The sequence below is a fragment of the Dasypus novemcinctus genome, chromosome 16 (assembly GCF_030445035.2).
Source record: "Dasypus novemcinctus isolate mDasNov1 chromosome 16, mDasNov1.1.hap2, whole genome shotgun sequence".
NCBI classification, from domain to species: domain Eukaryota; kingdom Metazoa; phylum Chordata; class Mammalia; order Cingulata; family Dasypodidae; genus Dasypus; species Dasypus novemcinctus.
The window spans coordinates 79,565,192-79,584,497 of NC_080688.1; the positions used below are offsets into that span (position 1 = coordinate 79,565,192).

A 19,306-nucleotide genomic window follows, 5' to 3' on the forward strand; every position below is an offset into this window, starting at 1 on the left:
ATAAAATCTGGTACCCAGTCATATGAAGAACAAATCATTTTGGGCTATATCTCTTTTTTTTAAATTAATTTATTAAAGTATATCACTCATACATAAACTATAAGTGTATAATAATAGTTGTGAATTTATAAAACAAACATATATAACATCATACAGAACTCTCATAACTCACCCTACCACCAATAACTTTGCGTTGTTGTTAAAACTTTTTAACTAATGAATAGAGCATTGTCAAAATATTACTACTAAACAAAGTATTTGTCCCCCATCCAACCCTATTATTGTTATCTTTATATCATTTGTATATGAACATACATAAACAAGGGTACAGTAAAAGTTGTGAACTTACAAAGCAAACATGCATAACATCATACAGGGGTCCCATTCTTCAACCCTCCACCAACACCTTGCATTGTTGTGAGACATTTGTTACAAATTATGAAAGAATATTGTCAAAATCTTACTACTAATCATACTCCTTACCTTTTTTTTTTTTTTTAAATTTTTTTATTTTTTATTGACTTTGTAATAATATTACATTAAAAATATATATGTGAGGTCCCATTCAACCCCACCCCCCCACCCCCCCTCTCCCCCCCCCCAACAACACTCGTTCCCACCATCATGACACATCCATTGGACCTGGCAAGTACATCCCTGGGCACCTCTGCACCTCATATACATTGGTTCACATCATGGCCCATACTCTCCTCTATTCCATCAAGTGGGCCCTGTGAGGATTTACAATGTCCGGTGATTACCTCTGAAGCACCATCCAGGGCAGCTCCATGTCCCGAAGACGCCTCCACCTCTCATCTCTTCCTGCCTTTCCCCATACCCTTTGTCCATTATGTCCACTTTTCCCAATCCAATGCCACCTCTTCTATGTGGACATTGGATTGGTTGTGTCCATTGCACCTCTATGTCAAGAGGAGGCTCAGATTCCACCTGGATGCTGGATGCAATCCTCCCATTTTCAGTTGTAATCACTCTAGGCTCCATGGTGTGGTGGTTGTCCTTCTTCAACTCCATCTTAGCTGAGTGTGGTAAGTCCAATAAATCAGATTGTAGGTGCTGGAGTCTGTTGAGGCTCAGGATCTGGCTATCACATTGTCAGTCCAGAGATTCAAATCCCCTAAATATATCTTAAACCCCAACATTAACTGCACCTCCAGCACATTAGCATGAAAGTCTTATGAAGGATACTCCTTACCTTACATTTGGTGTGTTTTTCCCCCAACCCACCCTATTATTATTTTTTAAATATATTTTTTCTAACAGAAGTTGTAAACTTAAAATAATCACGCACATGTGCAGAATTTCCAAACAACACCCCTCCATCAACACACTGCACTGTGGTGGATCATTTGCTACAGATAAGATAATATCTAATTGTTACCATATCCATAGTGTACATTTGGTTCATATTTTCCATACTGCCTCATTATCAACACAGTACATCTTTTACATAGATGCAATAGTATTATTACTACTAACCACAGTCCCATAGGTCACTCCAGCTATATTTTTCCCATGCTTCTCCACATTCCAACACCCTGTAGTGATGTACATTCACTCTAGCTCACAAAGGACACTCTTGCATCTGTACCATCAACCACAATTCTCATCCACCTCTTGGTTTACTAGGCTATTCAGTTCCTAGATTATTTCTGTCAACTGGCATTTATATACCTAGACTACCATTTTCAGTCACATCCCCATTTATAAACTACCTGTTACTATGTGTTACCATCCACTCTGTACATTTCCACACTTTTATAGTAAAGCTAATTAAAACTTCTACATACATTCAGCATCAGTAGTCCATCTCAGTCCTCTTCTTACCTCCTTTAAGAATTCACCACCTTCACCAGGTCTTGAAGATATCTTCCTATAATTTCTTCTAGAAGGTTTATGTTCTTTTATTTTTAGGTTTTTGATCCATTTTGAGTTAATTTTTCAGTAAGGTGTGAGATAGGGGTTCTCTTTCCTTCCTTCAGCTATAAATATCCAATTCTTTCAGCACCATTTGTTGAATGGATTGTTCTGCCCAGGCTGTGTGGGTTTGGCTGGCTAGTCAAAAAGCACTTGACCATACATGTGAGGGTCTGTTTTTGAACCATAAATTTAGTTCCATTGTTCTATGTGTCTGCCTGGGGCTGTCTCTTTTTAATGCCTCATTTTTATTGATAGGATTGGGAACTTTGAAAAGAGAATATATGGTCATGCTGTAAAATGAGGTGCTAATTTGATTTAGGGCTTTCTGTTGACACCACCTATGGTTTATATGTGTTTCAGTGTTTTAGGATAAAGGGAAATATGTTTGCTGGCAATTGAAAGTAGAGACTTTTCTTTAATCAAATATTTTTAAGTTCTAAGAAATTCCTACCAGCTGTTTCAAGAATCAAAGTGAATACTAGGTAGACACTGACTGACTTCTTAGAGTTAAATAGTTCTTAGGAAGGGCATTCATATTTGTTATATTTTAGAGTTAATGAATGGTGACAGATAATTTAAGTGAGTAAGTATTTAGGTGTTTTTAAGTTAGATATATTTTTCTCTTTTTTAAATAATGGATGGGGGAGGCAGGGAACTAGTGGCAACTTACAAGTAACCAAAATATATTTCACTAGGTAGTACCCAGCCTTTTTAAAAACCTACTTCACACCTCTTATCATTTCCTATTTGGGAGCACCGAATCCCTTATATGAGGCTGGTTTTTCATAAACCCCATTTAAGAGTTTGCCCTTTACTATAAGCTTTGGAATCTTTTGAACTAATTATTGCATATGGAAGCTTAGGATAAGATAAGAACTTAAGTTTCCCAGTTTTAAATACATGTAATTGAGTTGTAAATTATTAAAACACCCCTCATTTACTTTGTAATTTTGTTTATTTTTTTTTATATTAGTCTTAGCATGGATAGCTATACATGCAAGAAAAAATTTGGAAGCTCCAGAGGAGGGAGGGCAAGTCCTTAATAATATTTATAAAATATTTGAAGAGGTGGTATGGGCAGAAATTGGATTTGGGGTGAGTGTTTCAGAATTCTCTCACATCACCTAAACCCAGTGTAACTATGGCATAGATTTGTTCTTTTCAAATTTGTATGTTAATGTTTTAAGAATCTTTAACTTTTCTTTTCTCATGCCAAGATTGTAAGTTGTCCTTTTAATTTCCAGTAAAAAGTAGCCCTCTAGTGTAGTGTATGTGAAAGTCTCTAATAGCTGCTATAAAATGCTGGTAAAAATGAATTCCGATGCTTGTTGTATATGCCCCTTGGTTTTCATTATGATGAGCAGTAGCTGGTTCTTGTTGTTGATAAATATTTTAGACTCATTAAACAGTAATAAGTGGTAAGTACAGAGTGCTTTGCAGCCCTTTTTCATTTCCAAGATAAAGGTAGCGATTCTCATATCTCTGGTTTTAATGATTCCTCTTCCCTTCCCTGTTTCTCTGGTTAGCAATATCCGCTGTTTCAAGATTGATCAGCCTTCAGCAGGGGATGCATCAGGAGCCCCACCTGTGTGGAGTCATGGTTACACTGAAGCTTCAGGGGTGAAAAACAAGTAAGTGGGCTGAAACTCTGGAACAAGAACTGCTTTCTGCTTGCCTTATTTCTTTAGGGAGGTGAAAAGAAACCCAGTACTATAGCACACACGCTTGTCACGTAAAATGTTTCCCCAAAGTGAGGCTTATTCCATGACTTATGTCTGAACCTTGCGCTGAGGCCCTGCTTGGGTCACACCCTCTCTTTATAAGAGATGTTGCTCGGTGTCAGGGTAACTAACACATTCTATCTGTGTAAGACTCCAGTGTTTGGAGAAGGCGTAAGGGTTGAAATGCATCCCTGCTCTTTTTAAAAGCTCTTTTATCTTTCTCTGAACCTGTTTCCTAAGCAACACAAGGGAAGTATTAAATGAGAGGAGAGGTAGCCTTGATTGTCCATATTCAAGATCACTTACGGTATTAGCCAGTTAGTAGTTGTATGGGCCTATTTTTACAATCTACATGAGCTTGGCAGCAGTTTTTCCATTCCCTGTAATGTCAACTGTGTGTCTTACCCATCGTATCTTTTTTATTTTTTTAAAAAAGATTTATTTATTTATTTCTCCCTCCTCCCTCCATTATCTGCTCTCTGTGCCCATTCACTGTGTGTTCTTCTATGTCTCGTTATATTCTTTTAGGCAGCTCCAGGAACCAATCCTGGGACCTTCTGGAGTGGGCGAGAGACAGTCATTCTCTTGCACCACTTCAGCTCCCTGGTCTGCTGTGTCTCCTATTATTTCTCCTCTGTATCTCTTTTTGTTGTGTCATCTTGCTGTGCCAGCTCTCCACGTGAGCCAGCACTCCTGCACAGGGCTAGAGTCCTGTGCATATTCCACATAGGCCAGCACTCGCACAGGCCAGCACTCCACGTGGGCCAGCTTGCCTTCCCCAGGAGGCCACGGGCATCGAACCCTGGACCTCCTATATGGTACACAGGAGCCCATTTGCCTGAGCCACATCCGCTTCCTGCATCATATCTTTTTCTTTCCCCTTCTCACCAACCTTCCCACTCTTAGATACAAATGTTGATTTTCCTAAATATAGTAATCATGCTCTTCAGGCTGCTTGTGTGTATTAAGTATTAATAATAATTAGTACTAGAAAAGTCAAGAATCCTCTAAATTACTGAATTCATAATTTAATTAGCTAAGGTAGAAGAACACAAAGAATTAAGAGTAAGGGAAGAACAAAGTGAAGAATGACCCAATAATGGTCAACAATAGTATTAAGCTCTGGATATACATTAGAATCATTGAAGCTGGATATACATTAGAATCATGGAGCTTCAAAAAAAATTCCCGAATGCAGACCAATTGAAAGAGAAGTCTTAAAATTTTCCCAGGTGATTCTAATGTGCATCCACGATAGAGAACCACTGAGAAACTGAATACCCTTATTGAGAATAAAAGGCTGAACTGTTGCTGCAATATTGACTACTCATCTTTGGGACAGAAAACAAAATAAACTCAAGCTCTGGTTTGACTCACTAATCCTCTTCTTATTTCACTAAGTGTGATTTGGTGTCCTGCTACCTAAAGAAAAGGTACCCCTCAATTAATTCAATACCTCTGTTTCATTTGCTGCACTGTTTACTCAATAAAGGCAGAATAACCAGCCAGAGGAGGCTCACCTCCATTTTGATGGGGCACTAATTACATTATTTGTATGTACTTCACACTATATGTCATTATTCTGGGTCAGAGATAGAGAAGTAGTACATTCTTGAGGGCACTCAAAATTCCTTACTAAAGATCAATTACTTTTTAGGTTAAAGGACTTTAGGTCTTGCTTACAAACACCAGTTGGTTTTATTTGTCACCTGCTAGCTGTTGTTTTTGCTTGTTGTCTGCATGTTGTTTTTTGCTCATTGTTTGTTTGTTTACTTTAGGAGGCACCAGAAACAACCCAGGACCTCCCATGTGGGAGATTGGCACTCAAGTGCTTGAGCCATGTCCGCTCCCCCAAGATTGGCTTTTAAGCATTATAGATAATAAAATTTATTATCTACTCATAAATATTAATGAAACAAGTGGCCAGTTGGATATTTTTCTTGCATATTTTCCCTTTCCACAGTGCACACACCCCTAAATGGCCACCCTAGAGCAAGAGAAGGAGAAGGTTAAGAGAACCCCAGAGGTCCCATGCCAACCCCTGCCCTTAATTTCCCATTGTGTGTGGGTTGCGTTTTTATTTGTTTACCCTTTAGTTTGCCAGCACAGAAGTTTCTCAAGTGGGTTTGCATTGTGGATAAAGTGATAATGTAAACAAGTGGTTTGCAGCTTGCCATCTTGAAGGAAGGGAAGAATTGAGATTGCATATCTCAGTAGATCTCAATTCTCATCTCTCCCTCCTTCCCCTATTGTACAGTGTTACCTGCCTGTCAGGCCAGTTTAGACCCTTTGGGGAAACCCTAGCAGGGAGCTGAAGTTACATTATTTAGGCTCCTCTTCAGACTAAAAAAAAAAAAAACTGCAAGGGTCAGAGGAAAAGAAATCCTAAGAACGATCACTACTGTACTTCAAAAACAAGGTGTTTCCCTTCTTTATTTTTCTTTTTAAATACATAACCCCATTCTGACTGGCAAAGGATTATAGCAGGAAAATTGGCCTGGCATATAAGGTGATTTAATATTATAAAACTTAATTGGCTAGTTATTGCCATATAACTAAGATGACTTATTTTTCTTAATAAATGGAGGCAAGAATTTCAAAGCACTGGGATAAAAGCCTGACTGCCTGGGTTTGATCCTGGGTGCTACACTTCTTTGCTATGTGACTTTGGCCTATTATTCAAACTCTCTTTTCCTTAATGTCCTCATCTTTAGAACAGCATTGAAAGCACTACCTACCTCATAGAGTTGTTGTAAGGATCACTGGAGTTAACATAAGTGAAGTACATAGAACAATGTGCACTATACAGGAAGCCCTTTTTAAGTGTCAGCTTCTATTACCTTCTATTATAATAATGGTGATGATGATAATTTATCTCCAAACTCCTTAAGGACAAGGTGATTATTTTCAGGCTTATATCTGGGGTATCTGGCCACAGCAGATATATACATAACAGGTAACTTTTTTTTTCTTTTTTGTTAATTTACGTACAGTAAAAAAGTAGAGTTTATATAATAAAATTCACTGTTTTTAATGTACAGTGCCACAGGTGTTGACAAAAGAATATAGTCACGTAGCCACCACCACAATCAAAATATGGAACAGTTCCATTACCTCCCAAAATTTCATCATAACCCTTTGTTGTCAGTTCACCGCCTCATTTCTAACCCCTGTCAACTCCTATTATGCTTTCTGTTCTTTTAATTTTTACTTTTCCAGAATGTTATATAAATGGTATACAATATAAAACCTCTGAGTCTGTTTTTTTTCACCTAGCGTAATGCATTTGAGATTCATTCATCAAATACCGTTTCATGTGTTCAGTAGTTCTTTTCTATTGCTGAATAGTATTACATTGCATAGGTGTGTTATGGTTGTTGACCCATTCACAATTTAAGCACATTTAAATTGTTACCAGTTTTAACTATTACAAATAAAACTTCCTATAAGCAGTCACAAATAGGTTTTTGTGTGAACATGTATTTTCATTTGACTTGGATAAATAACTAGAAATGAGATTATTGGGACTTATCATAAGTGTAACATTTCTTAATGTTATAAGAAACTGCCAAACTGTTTCCCAATGTGGCTGTATCGTTTTTCATTCCCAGCAGCAGTGAGTGAGACAGCAGTCACTGCACATCCTTGCCAACATTCACTATTGTTAGCTGGTGGTGGTGGTGCTGGTGGTTTTGGTCATTCTAATAGTGGCAGCTCGTTGTGGTTTTAATTTCCATTTCCCTAAAGACTAATGATGCTGAGCATATTATCATGTGCTTATTTATCATCCCTATATTTTCTTTGGTGAGCTGAAGGTATTTTTAGACACCCTTTGACAAGTTAAGAAGGTTCCCTTTTTCTTCCTAGCTTGCTAAGTTTTTAAACAATAAATGGATGTTGTATTTTGTCATAAGCTTATTCTGCATCTATTGAGATGATCATGACCAATAATGTTTTTCTTCTTTAATCTATTCATAAGGTGAATTACACTGATTAATTTTCAAATGTTGACCCAGTCTTGCATTCTCAGGATAAATTGCCCGTGGTCTTAATGTATTATTATCCTTTTTATATACTGCTGAGTCAATTTGCTGGGAGCATGTTGAGGATATCTGTATTCATGGTGGATATTAGTCTGTGGTTTTCTTTTCATGGGATGTCTTTTTCTGTTTTGGTATGTCATAGAATGACCTGGAGAATATTCCCTCTTCTTCAGTTTCCTGGGAGAGTTTGTATAGAATTGATATTATTTCTTCCTGAAATATTGGTAGAATTCATCATTAAAGCTGTCAGCAATTTCTCCAATATGGTTGGAGAGCATACTTTGGATGACTTGAATCTCATTAAATTTATTGAGATTTGGTTTTTGGCCCAGAATGTGGTCTTGTCTGGATATCATTCTGTGTATATTTGGGGGGGAAATGTGTTTTCTGCTATTGTTTAGTAGGGTGTCAAGTAAATCAAGTTGGTTGATAATGTTGTTAAAGTCTTATAGAGCCTTATTGATTTTCTGTCTCCTTATTCTGGTGGTGATGGAGAGACTATAATTAGGCATTTGTCTATTTCTCCTTGTAGTTTTATCAGTTTTGCTTCAGGTATTTTGAAACTTTGTTATAAAATGCATAAATATTTAGGATATTACATCAGTGATCTGACTCCTTTATCATTATGAAATGACCCTCTTTATTCTGATAATAGTCTTTGTTCTAAAACAAAGACCATTTGTTAGCATGGTATCTTGTTTTCATCCTTTTACTTTTAACCTATTTGTTGCTTTATATTTAAAGTGGGTTTCCTGTAGGCAGTATATAGTCTTTTTTTTTTTTTTTTTTTGGTAGTCTTGCTTTTTTAGCCAATCTAACATTTTCCTTTTTTTGGTAAAGATTAGACCATTTATATTTAATGTAATTATTGGTATGGTTGGCTTTCAAATTTGCCATCTTATTTATTTTCTATTTGTCCCATTTTCTCTTTATTCCCTTATTCCTCTTATTCTTCATTCTTTTGGATTGAGTATTTTTTATTCCATTTTATCTCCTTTGTCAGCTCTTCAGTTCTGCCTTTTTTGTGTGCATGGTGCTTTAGGATTTATAGTATATACCTTTAACTTATTGCAGTTGACCTTCAAGTAATAGTCACTCACTTCATGTATATTTTAAGAACCTCACAATGTGTACTCCCATTTCCCCTCTCCCAACCATTGTGCTATTATCGTCATATATTTTACCTCTGTTTTTGTTATAAACCCACATTACTTTTAACTGTTAATTATTTGCTAAAGCAGTATCTCTCAGTCTCAATACTCTCGTCATTTTGGGCCATCTCAATCTTTGTTTTAGGGGGTTGAGGCATGTAGCTGTTCTGTGCATTGTAGAATATTTATCATCCTCCCTGCCCTCTACACACTGGATTCCAATAGCATCACCACCCCCAATTTCAACAACCAGAAATGTCTCCAGACATTGCTAAATGTCTCCCAGGGGCAAAATCTCCCTCTGTTGCGAATCACTGTTTTAAAGTGACTTTGAAAATAAGATAGAAACATTCTTTATTTACTAACTTACTTTCCATACCTGGTGCTTTTCAGACTTCTATGAAGATCTAGATCCCATCTGGTATCATTTTTCCTTTTGCTTCAAGGATTTCCTTTAGCATTTTATTGTAGTGTCTTTTGGTAGTAAATTCTTTTATGAGTATGTCTGAAACTATTTTTATTTAACCTTAATTTTTTAAAGCCCTTTTTGCCTGTTTGGAAATGTGAGTTGTCAGATTTTTTTTGTCGGTACTTTAAAAATGTTGCTCCACTATCTTTAGCATTGTTTTCAACAAGAAGTCTGCTTCATTCATATCTTTTTATTCTGTAGGTTACGTGGTTCTCCTCCTTCCCCTACTTAATTTATTTCTGGTTTTCAGCAATTTGATTTTGACATGTCTCAAGTTTTTTTCATATTTCTTTTGTTTATGGTTTGTTAAACTTCTTGTATCTGTAGGTTTATAATTTTCATCAGATTTAAAATATTTTCAGCCATTAGTTCTTTTTTTCCCTCATCTCTCACTGTTCTCTTTTGAAGACTCCAATTTCCTGTGTATTAGGCTGCTTGAAATTATCCCACCACTTACTCTGATGCTCTGGTTTCTTTCAGTCTTTTTTCTCTGTGTTTAATTTTGCATAGGGCCTATGACTCAGCTAAGTTATTTGGACATAGTTTGACTCTTTTGAAACTTGGAGCTAGGAGAGCCTCTGCTCAGCGCAGCTCTCTTCCTCTGGAACTCTGGCCTATGAACTCCAAACGGTCTCATCCTCCCCGTGCTGTGGTCAATGCGAGCATCAGGCCCATCTTTTTGTTTTTACCTCCTTCAGGAATCCCTGACTTGCACTTCTTATTATCCAATGCCTGAATGTTGTTTCATATATTTTTTTGCCTTTTTTTTTTTTTTCAGTTTGGGGTCTTTCATGTATTTTTTTATACTTTTTATACATGTTTCATATTTTATCAAATATTTTAGCTGTTACTCTTTGGCTGGACATGGAAGTTCTCCTCAATAAATGTTTTTTTGAATGAATAGAGATATGGGTTCATGTTCTTTTATATTCCCAATGCCTCTTATGCCCCTTCTTTAACTGTTATTTAAAAATAAAATCATCACAGGTAAAGATAGGGGAAGCCATTATGAAGCATAATATATGTTAATCCTTCTTCTCTGTTTATAGAAATTGGTTGTATAGATTAGCTGGGATCAGTTTACCTATTCTTAATCTGTCTCGAGTCAAGAAGAAAGAGACCAAGAACATGCCATTAATAGTCTTTCAGCCAGCTTGGGATAGGCAAATCTGGAAAAAATAGGGTTGGATTGGGGATGGAAAAGGAAAGATGTGTAGATTTAGCACAAAAGCATTCTTGCTTTGTAGGTTGTGTGTTGCTGCCCTGTCTGTGAATAACTTCTGTGACAACCGGGAGGCCCTGTACGGCGTATTTGATGGAGACCGCAATGTGGAGGTGCCCTACCTTCTCCAGTGTACAATGAGTGACATTCTGGCCGAAGAGCTGCAGAAAACAAAAAATGAAGAAGAATACATGGTTAATACGTTCATTGTTATGCAAAGGTAAAACTTAAAATCCATGTGTGTTTTCTTGCACCTCATTGAGTATTGTTGTTGAATATGGGTATCGAAGATGCATTCAGGCAATCTGATGTTGCATGAGGGATTTACTGTGCTGTGGTTTACGGCATACTGATATTCATGCAACTTTATACAAGACTGAGCCAATGATAGGAATTTAGTTTCTCTTAGAGAATAGGACCTCACTGTATTGTCATGATTCCAGATTTTCATCAGATTGTTTACAGTACCTCCTTTCATGTGAGATCAAGAGGCTCTTTAGACTTTCTGATGTGTGGACTTCTCTTTGAAATGTACTGTTTCCAATACCGTTTGTTCACCCTTGTGAAATAAAACTGCTGGTTTGAGATAGTGCCAAACCTATTAGTGTTCTGGACTTGAGATGGTCAAATTTTAAGCCAGGAATTAAATCACTTTTCATATGTAGCTTTTATTTCCCTTATTAAATGTGCAACATAGTTTTTTGTTGTTGTTGTTACTTTTTATTTGTTTTTAGGAGGTACCTGCATTTGTTTATTTGATTTTTAGGAGGTACTGAGGATCAAGCCCAGGACCTTAAACTAGGGAAGCAGGCACTCAATCACTTAAGCTACATCTGCTCCCCAGTGCAACAGTTTTACCAGCAGAATCTTAGGCCATTTCCTAAAACTTCCACCTGCAACAGAGCTTTAGAGTACCATAGAAATTGTAGAATGTTTGCAATTCTTAGGGCTGAGTGTTGTAAGCATTCCCTTTTTCAAAGAATTGCTCGCTCTTATCACTTTAATGACTTTGTAGGTTGTAAAGAAATTGCCAGTCCATCAATATCATGCTATCACTTGCTGATGAGGACCAGGAAATAAAGAAGTGTGTACTGGTGCTCTAAATGTCATGGGAACAATGATGACCTTCTGAAGAGTATCTGCCACAGAATACTGCTGTCTGTTCAGAGCAGCCTTTAAAGTCATGTATAGGTCCTCTGGAAGCTCAGGTGGAGGCAGCCCAGTGAGGTTCTTTGCTATTTGATTCTCCTTTGTCTTCAGAATCTCATTGTACTTGTACAATTAGCAATAGAAAAATAATAGCTAATGTTGAGTGAGCTCTTAATATATACCAGTCATTGTTCTAAATACCTTACATGTCTTAGATTTTTCCCAGTGAGATAGGTATTATTTTTTTTTTAAGATTTTTAAAATTTATTATTTACTTCTCTCCCGTCCCCTGTTGTCTGCTGTCTGTGTCCATTCGCTTTGTGTTCTTCCGTGTCCGCTTGCATTCTTGTCATGCGGCACTGGAAATCTGTGTCTCTTTTTCTTGCGTCACCTTTCTGTGTCAGCTCTCCATGTGTGTGGTGCTACCCCTGGGCAGGCTGCACTTTTTTCACGTGGGGCGGTTCTGCTTGCGCAGGAGGTACCTCTCTGCAGGGGACACCCCTACACAGGGGTACCCCTGCATTGCACAGCACTCCTTGCACACAGCAGCTCTGCTCATGGGCTAGCTCACCACACAGGCCAGGAGGCCCTGGGTACTGAACCCTGTACCTACTATATGGTAGGTGGACGCTCTTATCAGTTGAGCCACATCCGCTTCCCAGGTACTATTATTAGTACTGTTCTACTGTTGAGAAATTGAGGTACAGAGAGGTAAAGCAAATTGTCCTAAGAGCTAGTTAGTGATAGAACTAGAATTTGACATTAGGCAGTAAGACTCCAGAGAGTGTTCATTTAACTACTCAGCTCATCTGCTTTTCTGGTTTTTACCACCATCTTATCCAAGAAAAAAAGCAAATACGTATCTTACTTACATACACCACCACATACACACCCTTTTCATAACCCATCAGGAGATCTACATTTTATAGACCCTCAAGAAAAGGATAAGAATTCAAAACTAAGAACCCCAATCTCTGAGGACTGCCAGCAGTCCTTTCCACAAATGCTATACTGTTTCTGGATTTGCTGAGAGGACATCCATGTGCCTTTGAAAAGAAGAAACTAGAGCTACATTGGAAGGATCTTAAGTCATTATGGTCATGGAAGTCCAGTAGTTTGGACTTCAGAGATACAGATTGCAGGCCCATCTCCAGCATCGTTTGTATACTCATACTTTCCCCATTTGTTAATAGGGCATGGGATGTGTGCTGAGCTTTTTGTGCACAATCTCCCTGCTGGCAGTGCTTCTGGGTTAACTTAGATATGGGATATAAGCTAACTGTCCCCAAGATTCTTCCTTGAGAAACAAGGGAGGCTGTCGTGACCTCCTTGCTTCTGTATCACACAAGAGCAGCAGGGGCCCGAGAGCCACTGCCATTTGTGGAGCTTGTGACAGGAGCTCTTGCTCCTTTTGATCTTCAGAACCTGCAAGTGCTTCTTATGTTCTAGTAAGTCTGTGCATTAGTGGTCATGAATAAAAGGGCAATTCACAAGCCCTTTGGAACTGGATTACTAGAATGTCCTTTCTGTGAATATTCTAGAATAGACAGTAGTGGTCCAGAAAGGCTTCACTCTATGGGGTAAAACATGAATAATCCAGGACCTAAAGACTTGTGTTAGAAACACCTGATAGAAGGGGAGGGGTATCAGGTGGTTTTGAAGTAGATGTGTCAATGGATGCAGTATGTCTACACCCTGCTCTTAATTAAATGTTCCCTTTGAGTGTCCTCTACTGGGAGCAGGGGTGATTTAGAGAGAGTAGATGGGAAGAGGGGGTAATTTTTTGGTGGTTTGAAATATTCTTTATTTTGTAAACATCTGTGTTTAAATAGATGAAGAGATAATTCTGCTACTGTCTTTGGTGTGTGCTCACAGAGCAGTGGGGACATGGGGCAGCCAGCTGGACACTGTGGTACGAGGGCGCCTTTGTTCTAGTCAGCTTCTGTGTAAAGTGACCCTGCCCACCAGTTGGGAGCAAACTCTTCTTTGTGTGGGGATGTGTGATGTCAGAGCCATGGCTTTTTCCTCTGAGAAGTGGAACAGGATGTACTTTGATGAAGAGAGGCTGACATGAATCCCCAGGTTCTCTCCCTCCTCTCCCTACCCAGTGGGGCAGTGTTTCTTTTGAACTCACAAACTAACATGTGATGGGTTGTACTTGGGTTTTACCCCCTCTTTTCGGATTCTAGGAAACTTGGAACTGCTGGGCAGAAACTTGGAGGTGCTGCTGTCCTTTGTCATATCAAGCATGACCCTCTGGACCCAGGAGGATCCTTCACCTTGACCTCTGCTAATGTGGGCAAGTGCCAAACAGTTCTCTGTCGAAATGGGAAGCCATTGCCTCTCTCCAGATCTTATGTCATGAGCTATGAAGAAGAACTAAAGAGAATTAAACAGCACAAGGCCATTGTCACTGAGGTGAGGAGAGTGATTTTCATCAGGATCATGGTGAGGAGAGGGCTAGGGTCGTGGCAAAAACTACCTAGGGAATATTTCCATTCAAAGCATGATCTAAAATTAAAATTCCGAATCCATAGTATCACGAAGCAGGATCCTTGTTTGAGTTGTCTAAAGGCATTATCATGTCTAGCATAATTAGACATGCGCCAAGCACCTCTGTGTCAGGTCCTCTGCTAAGTGCTTCATGGGCCTTACCCCATTCAATCCTCCCAGCCATTCTAGGAACGCTCTGGTTTGGTGCTTGTGGGCTCTTCTCCTGAACCCACACTGCTGGTGTTCAGTCCTAGCTCTGCCACCCAGAGGCGGTGGCCTCTAAGCCTCAGTTTCTCCATCTGAAAAGTGAGAGTAGTTATGTATCTGTCCTATCTTAAGAAGACCAGTGTGAGTATCAAAACTGTGGAAGTCTGTGCAAATGTAGCCAGCTGTTATTTTGGGTCCTGCTTCATGTGTTCCATTTGAGTAAGGTTCTCACCAGAGTGATTTTCCTCACTGGGGGACATTTTTGCTTGTCAAAATGTATTAGAAGAAAGGAGGCTATTGGCAGGTAGTGGATAGAGGCCAGGGATGCTTCTAAACATGCTACAATGCACAGGACAGCCCCCACACAAAGAATTATCCAGCTCAAAATGTCAGTAGTGCCGCTGTTGAGAAACCCTGGAGTAAGGCAGCATTACAACAAAAGTCATTACCAGTGCAACTCCCAAAATGGGCTCTAAGAATTCTACTCCATTCACTAATTCATCATACATTGTTGGTTACCTGTTAAGTGCTTGAAAATGGTATGGGACTACCAAGGTGAAATGTCACATCTGCCCACATTGGTTTACAGTCTCAGAGGAGATAGAACACGTAGACTGGGTGTATCAAGAGAGACCGTGGTGAAAGGCTGTTGTCCCGAGGAGAGAGAACTGTGATTCCCAATAAGCTTTCTAAGGGCCATGTGAAAGAGAGAGTCAGGATATTCAGTGGGATTTGTGGAATGAGTCTGTGAAAACTTAAATTCCCTGCCTGTTCTAAGAAGAGGATTAAAATGGATGACTGACGCTAAAATGGATGACTGATGCTATAGCCAGCATATTAGGAAGCAAAGACGTGTAAGACTGTAGAGAATGCACTGAATTAAATGCTCAACCTTATGTCGAAGATGATCAAGGGTGAATGATTTTTTGGTTTAAAGTCATGATGTACACTCTGCTATACTCATGAAGCACAGTTTGTACTTTAGCCGTTCTCTCTCGTCTTCTGTGCCTCCTCCCCTTCCTCATTTTTGTCTGCATTGCTGAACACTCGACCCCCATGTGTTTGGTTGCTTCTCTCTCTGGAGGCACTTACCCAATCACACACACTATTGATTTTGATGGGGAGATATCTGAAGGGTTGGACAGAACAGTAAGGGTAGTTTCTTAACAGATTTCACCCTTCACAGAAACACAAATTACATCAGTAGTCAGGAAGTTTAAATTGTGTTTGAGACCATTTACCTAATTTTACTTTGAAGATTGCTGCTACCTGCCTGAAAGTGTGGCAGGGCTAGGTTGTGTGAGAGGTAGGGAAAGAAAGAGTTAAAACTAAAACTTACCTAGAACAAGCAAACACTGTGCCAAATCACAGATAAAGGAAGGTGGTAGGATGGGAAAGAAGATGGTTATTCTCTGGAAGAAACACTGACTCAAGGGGGTAGCAGAATTATCCCTGCACATTAACCTCACCCTGGACACAGTTGGATTTGTCACAGTGGAACATTCTCTGGAAGTAGGTACTAGGAGTAAGGGCCTGCAGAGGTACTCTATGGATCTGAGAACTTCAAACTTGGAAGAATAAAGAACCAAACAGGTACATGGGTCTCTTCATCCTTTCTCTACTCAGGGTCAAGGTCTTTTTGCTGGCAAATGGTTTGAAATTTTGGCCAGTGATATAAATGGAAAGAGCCCAACTGAACAAAATCTAGATTTTACCTTCTTCATTTACCACCAGGAAATCAAGTTCAAGGAAGTTATCAGAATTGGTACTTCTCCTTTAGCATCTGCTTCTCCAAACATGTACAGTCTTACCCAGCAGTTCACACTTGATTTTCTCCACCAAATAAGTACTTATTTTTTCCCCTTGCTTAAGTTCCCCTTCTGGACCTTCAGACACTACTGCCACTCTTGATTGATGTGCTATTGGAGGGAACATAAGGTTTCAGGACATTATTTTGAAACGTACCTGCCCCACATGTCTTTGCTCAGGAGCGGCTTATTTCATAAAGGCTCCTCTTCTTTCAGAATCCTGTGGCGTTGTGAGGAAGCCCATCAGCCATGCCTGCTGTGTAGGATGGAGGCTAGAGGCAGGCCTTGCTACCTAGTATGAGCATGGCTCCAATCAAAAGAAAAACTGAAATATTTTCCTTTTGTCCCCATTGCTCCTTACCTCACCAGCCCTACTACCCAGGGCTTTCTGGTGACAGATGAGCATGAACTGCTCCCCAGAGAGTGAGAGCTGCTTGCCTTTGTGGTGGGCCACACATCCCTTTCCCTGTGCCATAGTCAGGGGACCTGCATGGTTGCCATCCGTGCTGTGTATTAACTGTTTGGAAATGCTGCTTCTTCCAGGATGGCAAGGTGAATGGAGTGACCGAGTCCACGCGCATCCTGGGCTACACCTTCCTCCACCCCAGCGTGGTGCCTCGCCCTCACGTGCAGTCTGTGACCCTGAGCCCGCAGGATGAGTTTTTCATCCTGGGCAGTAAGGGCCTATGGGAGAGCCTGTCCATCGAGGAGGCTGTGGAGGCCGTGCGCAACGTGCCTGACGCCCTAGCCGCTGCGAAGAAGTTGTGCACTCTGGCCCAGAGCTATGGCTGCCATGACAGCATCAGCGCGGTGGTGGTGCAGCTCAATGTCACTGAGGACAGCTTCTGCTGCTGTGAGCTCAGTGCAGGTGGCAGTGTCCCACCACCCAGCCCGGGCATCTTCCCTCCCTCCGTCAGCATGGTCATCAAGGATCGGCCCTCCGAGGGGCTGGGCGTGCCGTCCTCCAGCAGCGGCATGGCTTCCGAGATCAGCAGTGAGATCTCCACTTCCGAGATGAGCAGTGAGGTGGGATCCACAGCTTCGGATGAGCCCCCATCCGGAGCCCTGAATGAGAGCAGCCCCGCGTTCCCCAGTGAGCAGCGCTGCATGCTCCACCCAGTGTGTCTCTCCAACTCCTTCCAGCGCCAGCTGTCCAGCGCCACTTTCTCTAGCGCCTTCTCTGACAATGGCCTTGACAGTGACGATGAAGAGCCTATTGAAGGTGTCTTCACTAACGGCAGCCGGGTAGAGGTGGAAGTGGATATCCACTGTAGCCGGGCCAAGGAGAGAGAGAAACAGCAGCACCTGCTCCAGCTGCCCGCTGAGGTCAGTGACGAGGGCATTGTCATCAGCGCCAATGAGGATGAGCCAGGTATACCCAGGAAGGTGGACTTTTCTGCAGTGGGGACCATTGGGCGCCGGAGGGCTAATGGCTCCATAGCACCCCAGGAAAGGAGCCACAATGTGATAGAGGTAGCGACGGATGCACCTCTCCGCAAGCCTGGAGGCTATTTTGCTGCCCCAGCTCAGCCGGATCCTGATGATCAGTTTATCATACCTCCAGAGCTGGAAGAGGAAGTCAAGGAAATCATGAAGCATCACCAGGAGCAGCAGCAGCCGCCGCCGCCGCAGCGGCAGTATCAGGTGGAGCAGCTGCCGGACTATTACGATACACCACTATGACCCGGTCTGAGTGCTGTTCACAAATAAACTAACCAAGAGAGACTGAGTTGTAAGAGTCTCCCAGGCTCACGTTAAACCAGGGGTTTTACTCCACATCCTTCTCCCACACACCTTCCTCCACCTCCCTGTCCTTGCAGCTGATCTATAGGTCTCTTTTTGTTGTTTATTTTTTTTAAATAATTACCACTTTTCTTCTAGCAGTGTTTTACCAATATGATTTAAATTTTCTAACCTCCTCCCCTAACATATCAGATGTGTAAAGACAAAGAACAAAAGGTTTAATATATTACAGAGAAACAGTTAATGATAATGTAATATTTTTTAAAATGGCTTTTTTGTTGATTGTAAGGCAGGGCAGGTTGCCAGCACTAAATGATTTAGTAATACTATAATTCTTTATTTCTTTCGGGGGGATTTTTTTTTTGTCTTGAAAATGATAGACATTTGTAGAATACGGAGACTAACTCCTAGGAGTTGCTTTACTCTGTCAGGTGACTTAAGTCACTGGGATTCACTAATTTTCTCTGAGAGAACAGTTGATTGAGAAATTTCTATTGTAAATAGCTCAGTGTTGTATAGTGATGCTTAAAAATGTTTTATAGTCTTGGCATAAGGACACAGCCTAAAAGCTGACTTTCCTCCTCTGAAGAGCCTCTCCCACCCACCCCCACCTCATAGTCCACCTGTAGTTCATAGTGTGCAGGCTGAACAGCTAGAGCGTTTCTGTTCAAGCAAGGTGGGTCCAAGACCACTGGAAGAGAACCTGCACCCAGGAACCTCTGACCTTTTTCTCCTCTTCCTGCTCCCTGCCTTTTGACACCTTTTAATTGTGTTCCTTACTGCTGCCACAATCAGCATGACTGTATAGAGTTCAGTTAGATCATTTACATACCGAGAGTTATATTAAAGTAGAATGCACAAATGAACATGTCATAATTTTTGTTATAATAAATACAAAATTTCCAAGTATTGGACCCATCTGCTTTTGTCTCAGCAGCCAGGTGTGTCTTGCAAATGAATCACACCCAGTTTGGGTTTGGAATGAATGGGTGGAATGTTGGGATTATGAATATTTCTGACTTCAGTTTTTTTAAAAGGGAAAAACACCCAATAGGTTAACCTACATTGAAGGAAGTAAAGTTAACCTGCGATATAAATAGCTGATCTTTCAGCCTTTCCGTTTCTCATTCTTATTAAGTAGCGTAGATGTTAAAGGGGGAATAGATAGAGGTTGCATAGAGGAGATCCCTGGAAAACTTCTACCCCTGCAAAGCCAAGTTCAGTTTCATTTCCCTCAGGGACCCCCTAGTTCACATGAGCAGGTTAATATACCTTTTATTGGAACAGGGAGAATCAAGAGCTGGTTGGCTCACGCTCCACCACTACCAGCAACAATGTGGCACAGCAGAGTGCACTTAGGAA

The 19,306-nt window shown here is 40.4% G+C and overlaps 1 protein-coding gene across 1 annotated transcript in view; it reads left to right on the top strand.

The window, feature by feature from the left end:
• PHLPP1 (PH domain and leucine rich repeat protein phosphatase 1) overlaps positions 1-18,853 on the top strand; it is a 280,844-nt gene extending 261,991 nt beyond the window's left edge. Inside the window, 4 exon segments of the mRNA XM_058277856.1 lie at positions 3,465-3,569; positions 10,570-10,764; positions 13,883-14,111; positions 16,745-18,853. Of these exon segments, the coding sequence (XP_058133839.1) occupies positions 3,465-3,569; positions 10,570-10,764; positions 13,883-14,111; positions 16,745-17,884 (1,669 nt within the window). The 3' untranslated portion in view covers positions 17,885-18,853.
• The last annotated feature ends 453 nt before the right edge of the window (positions 18,854-19,306 follow it).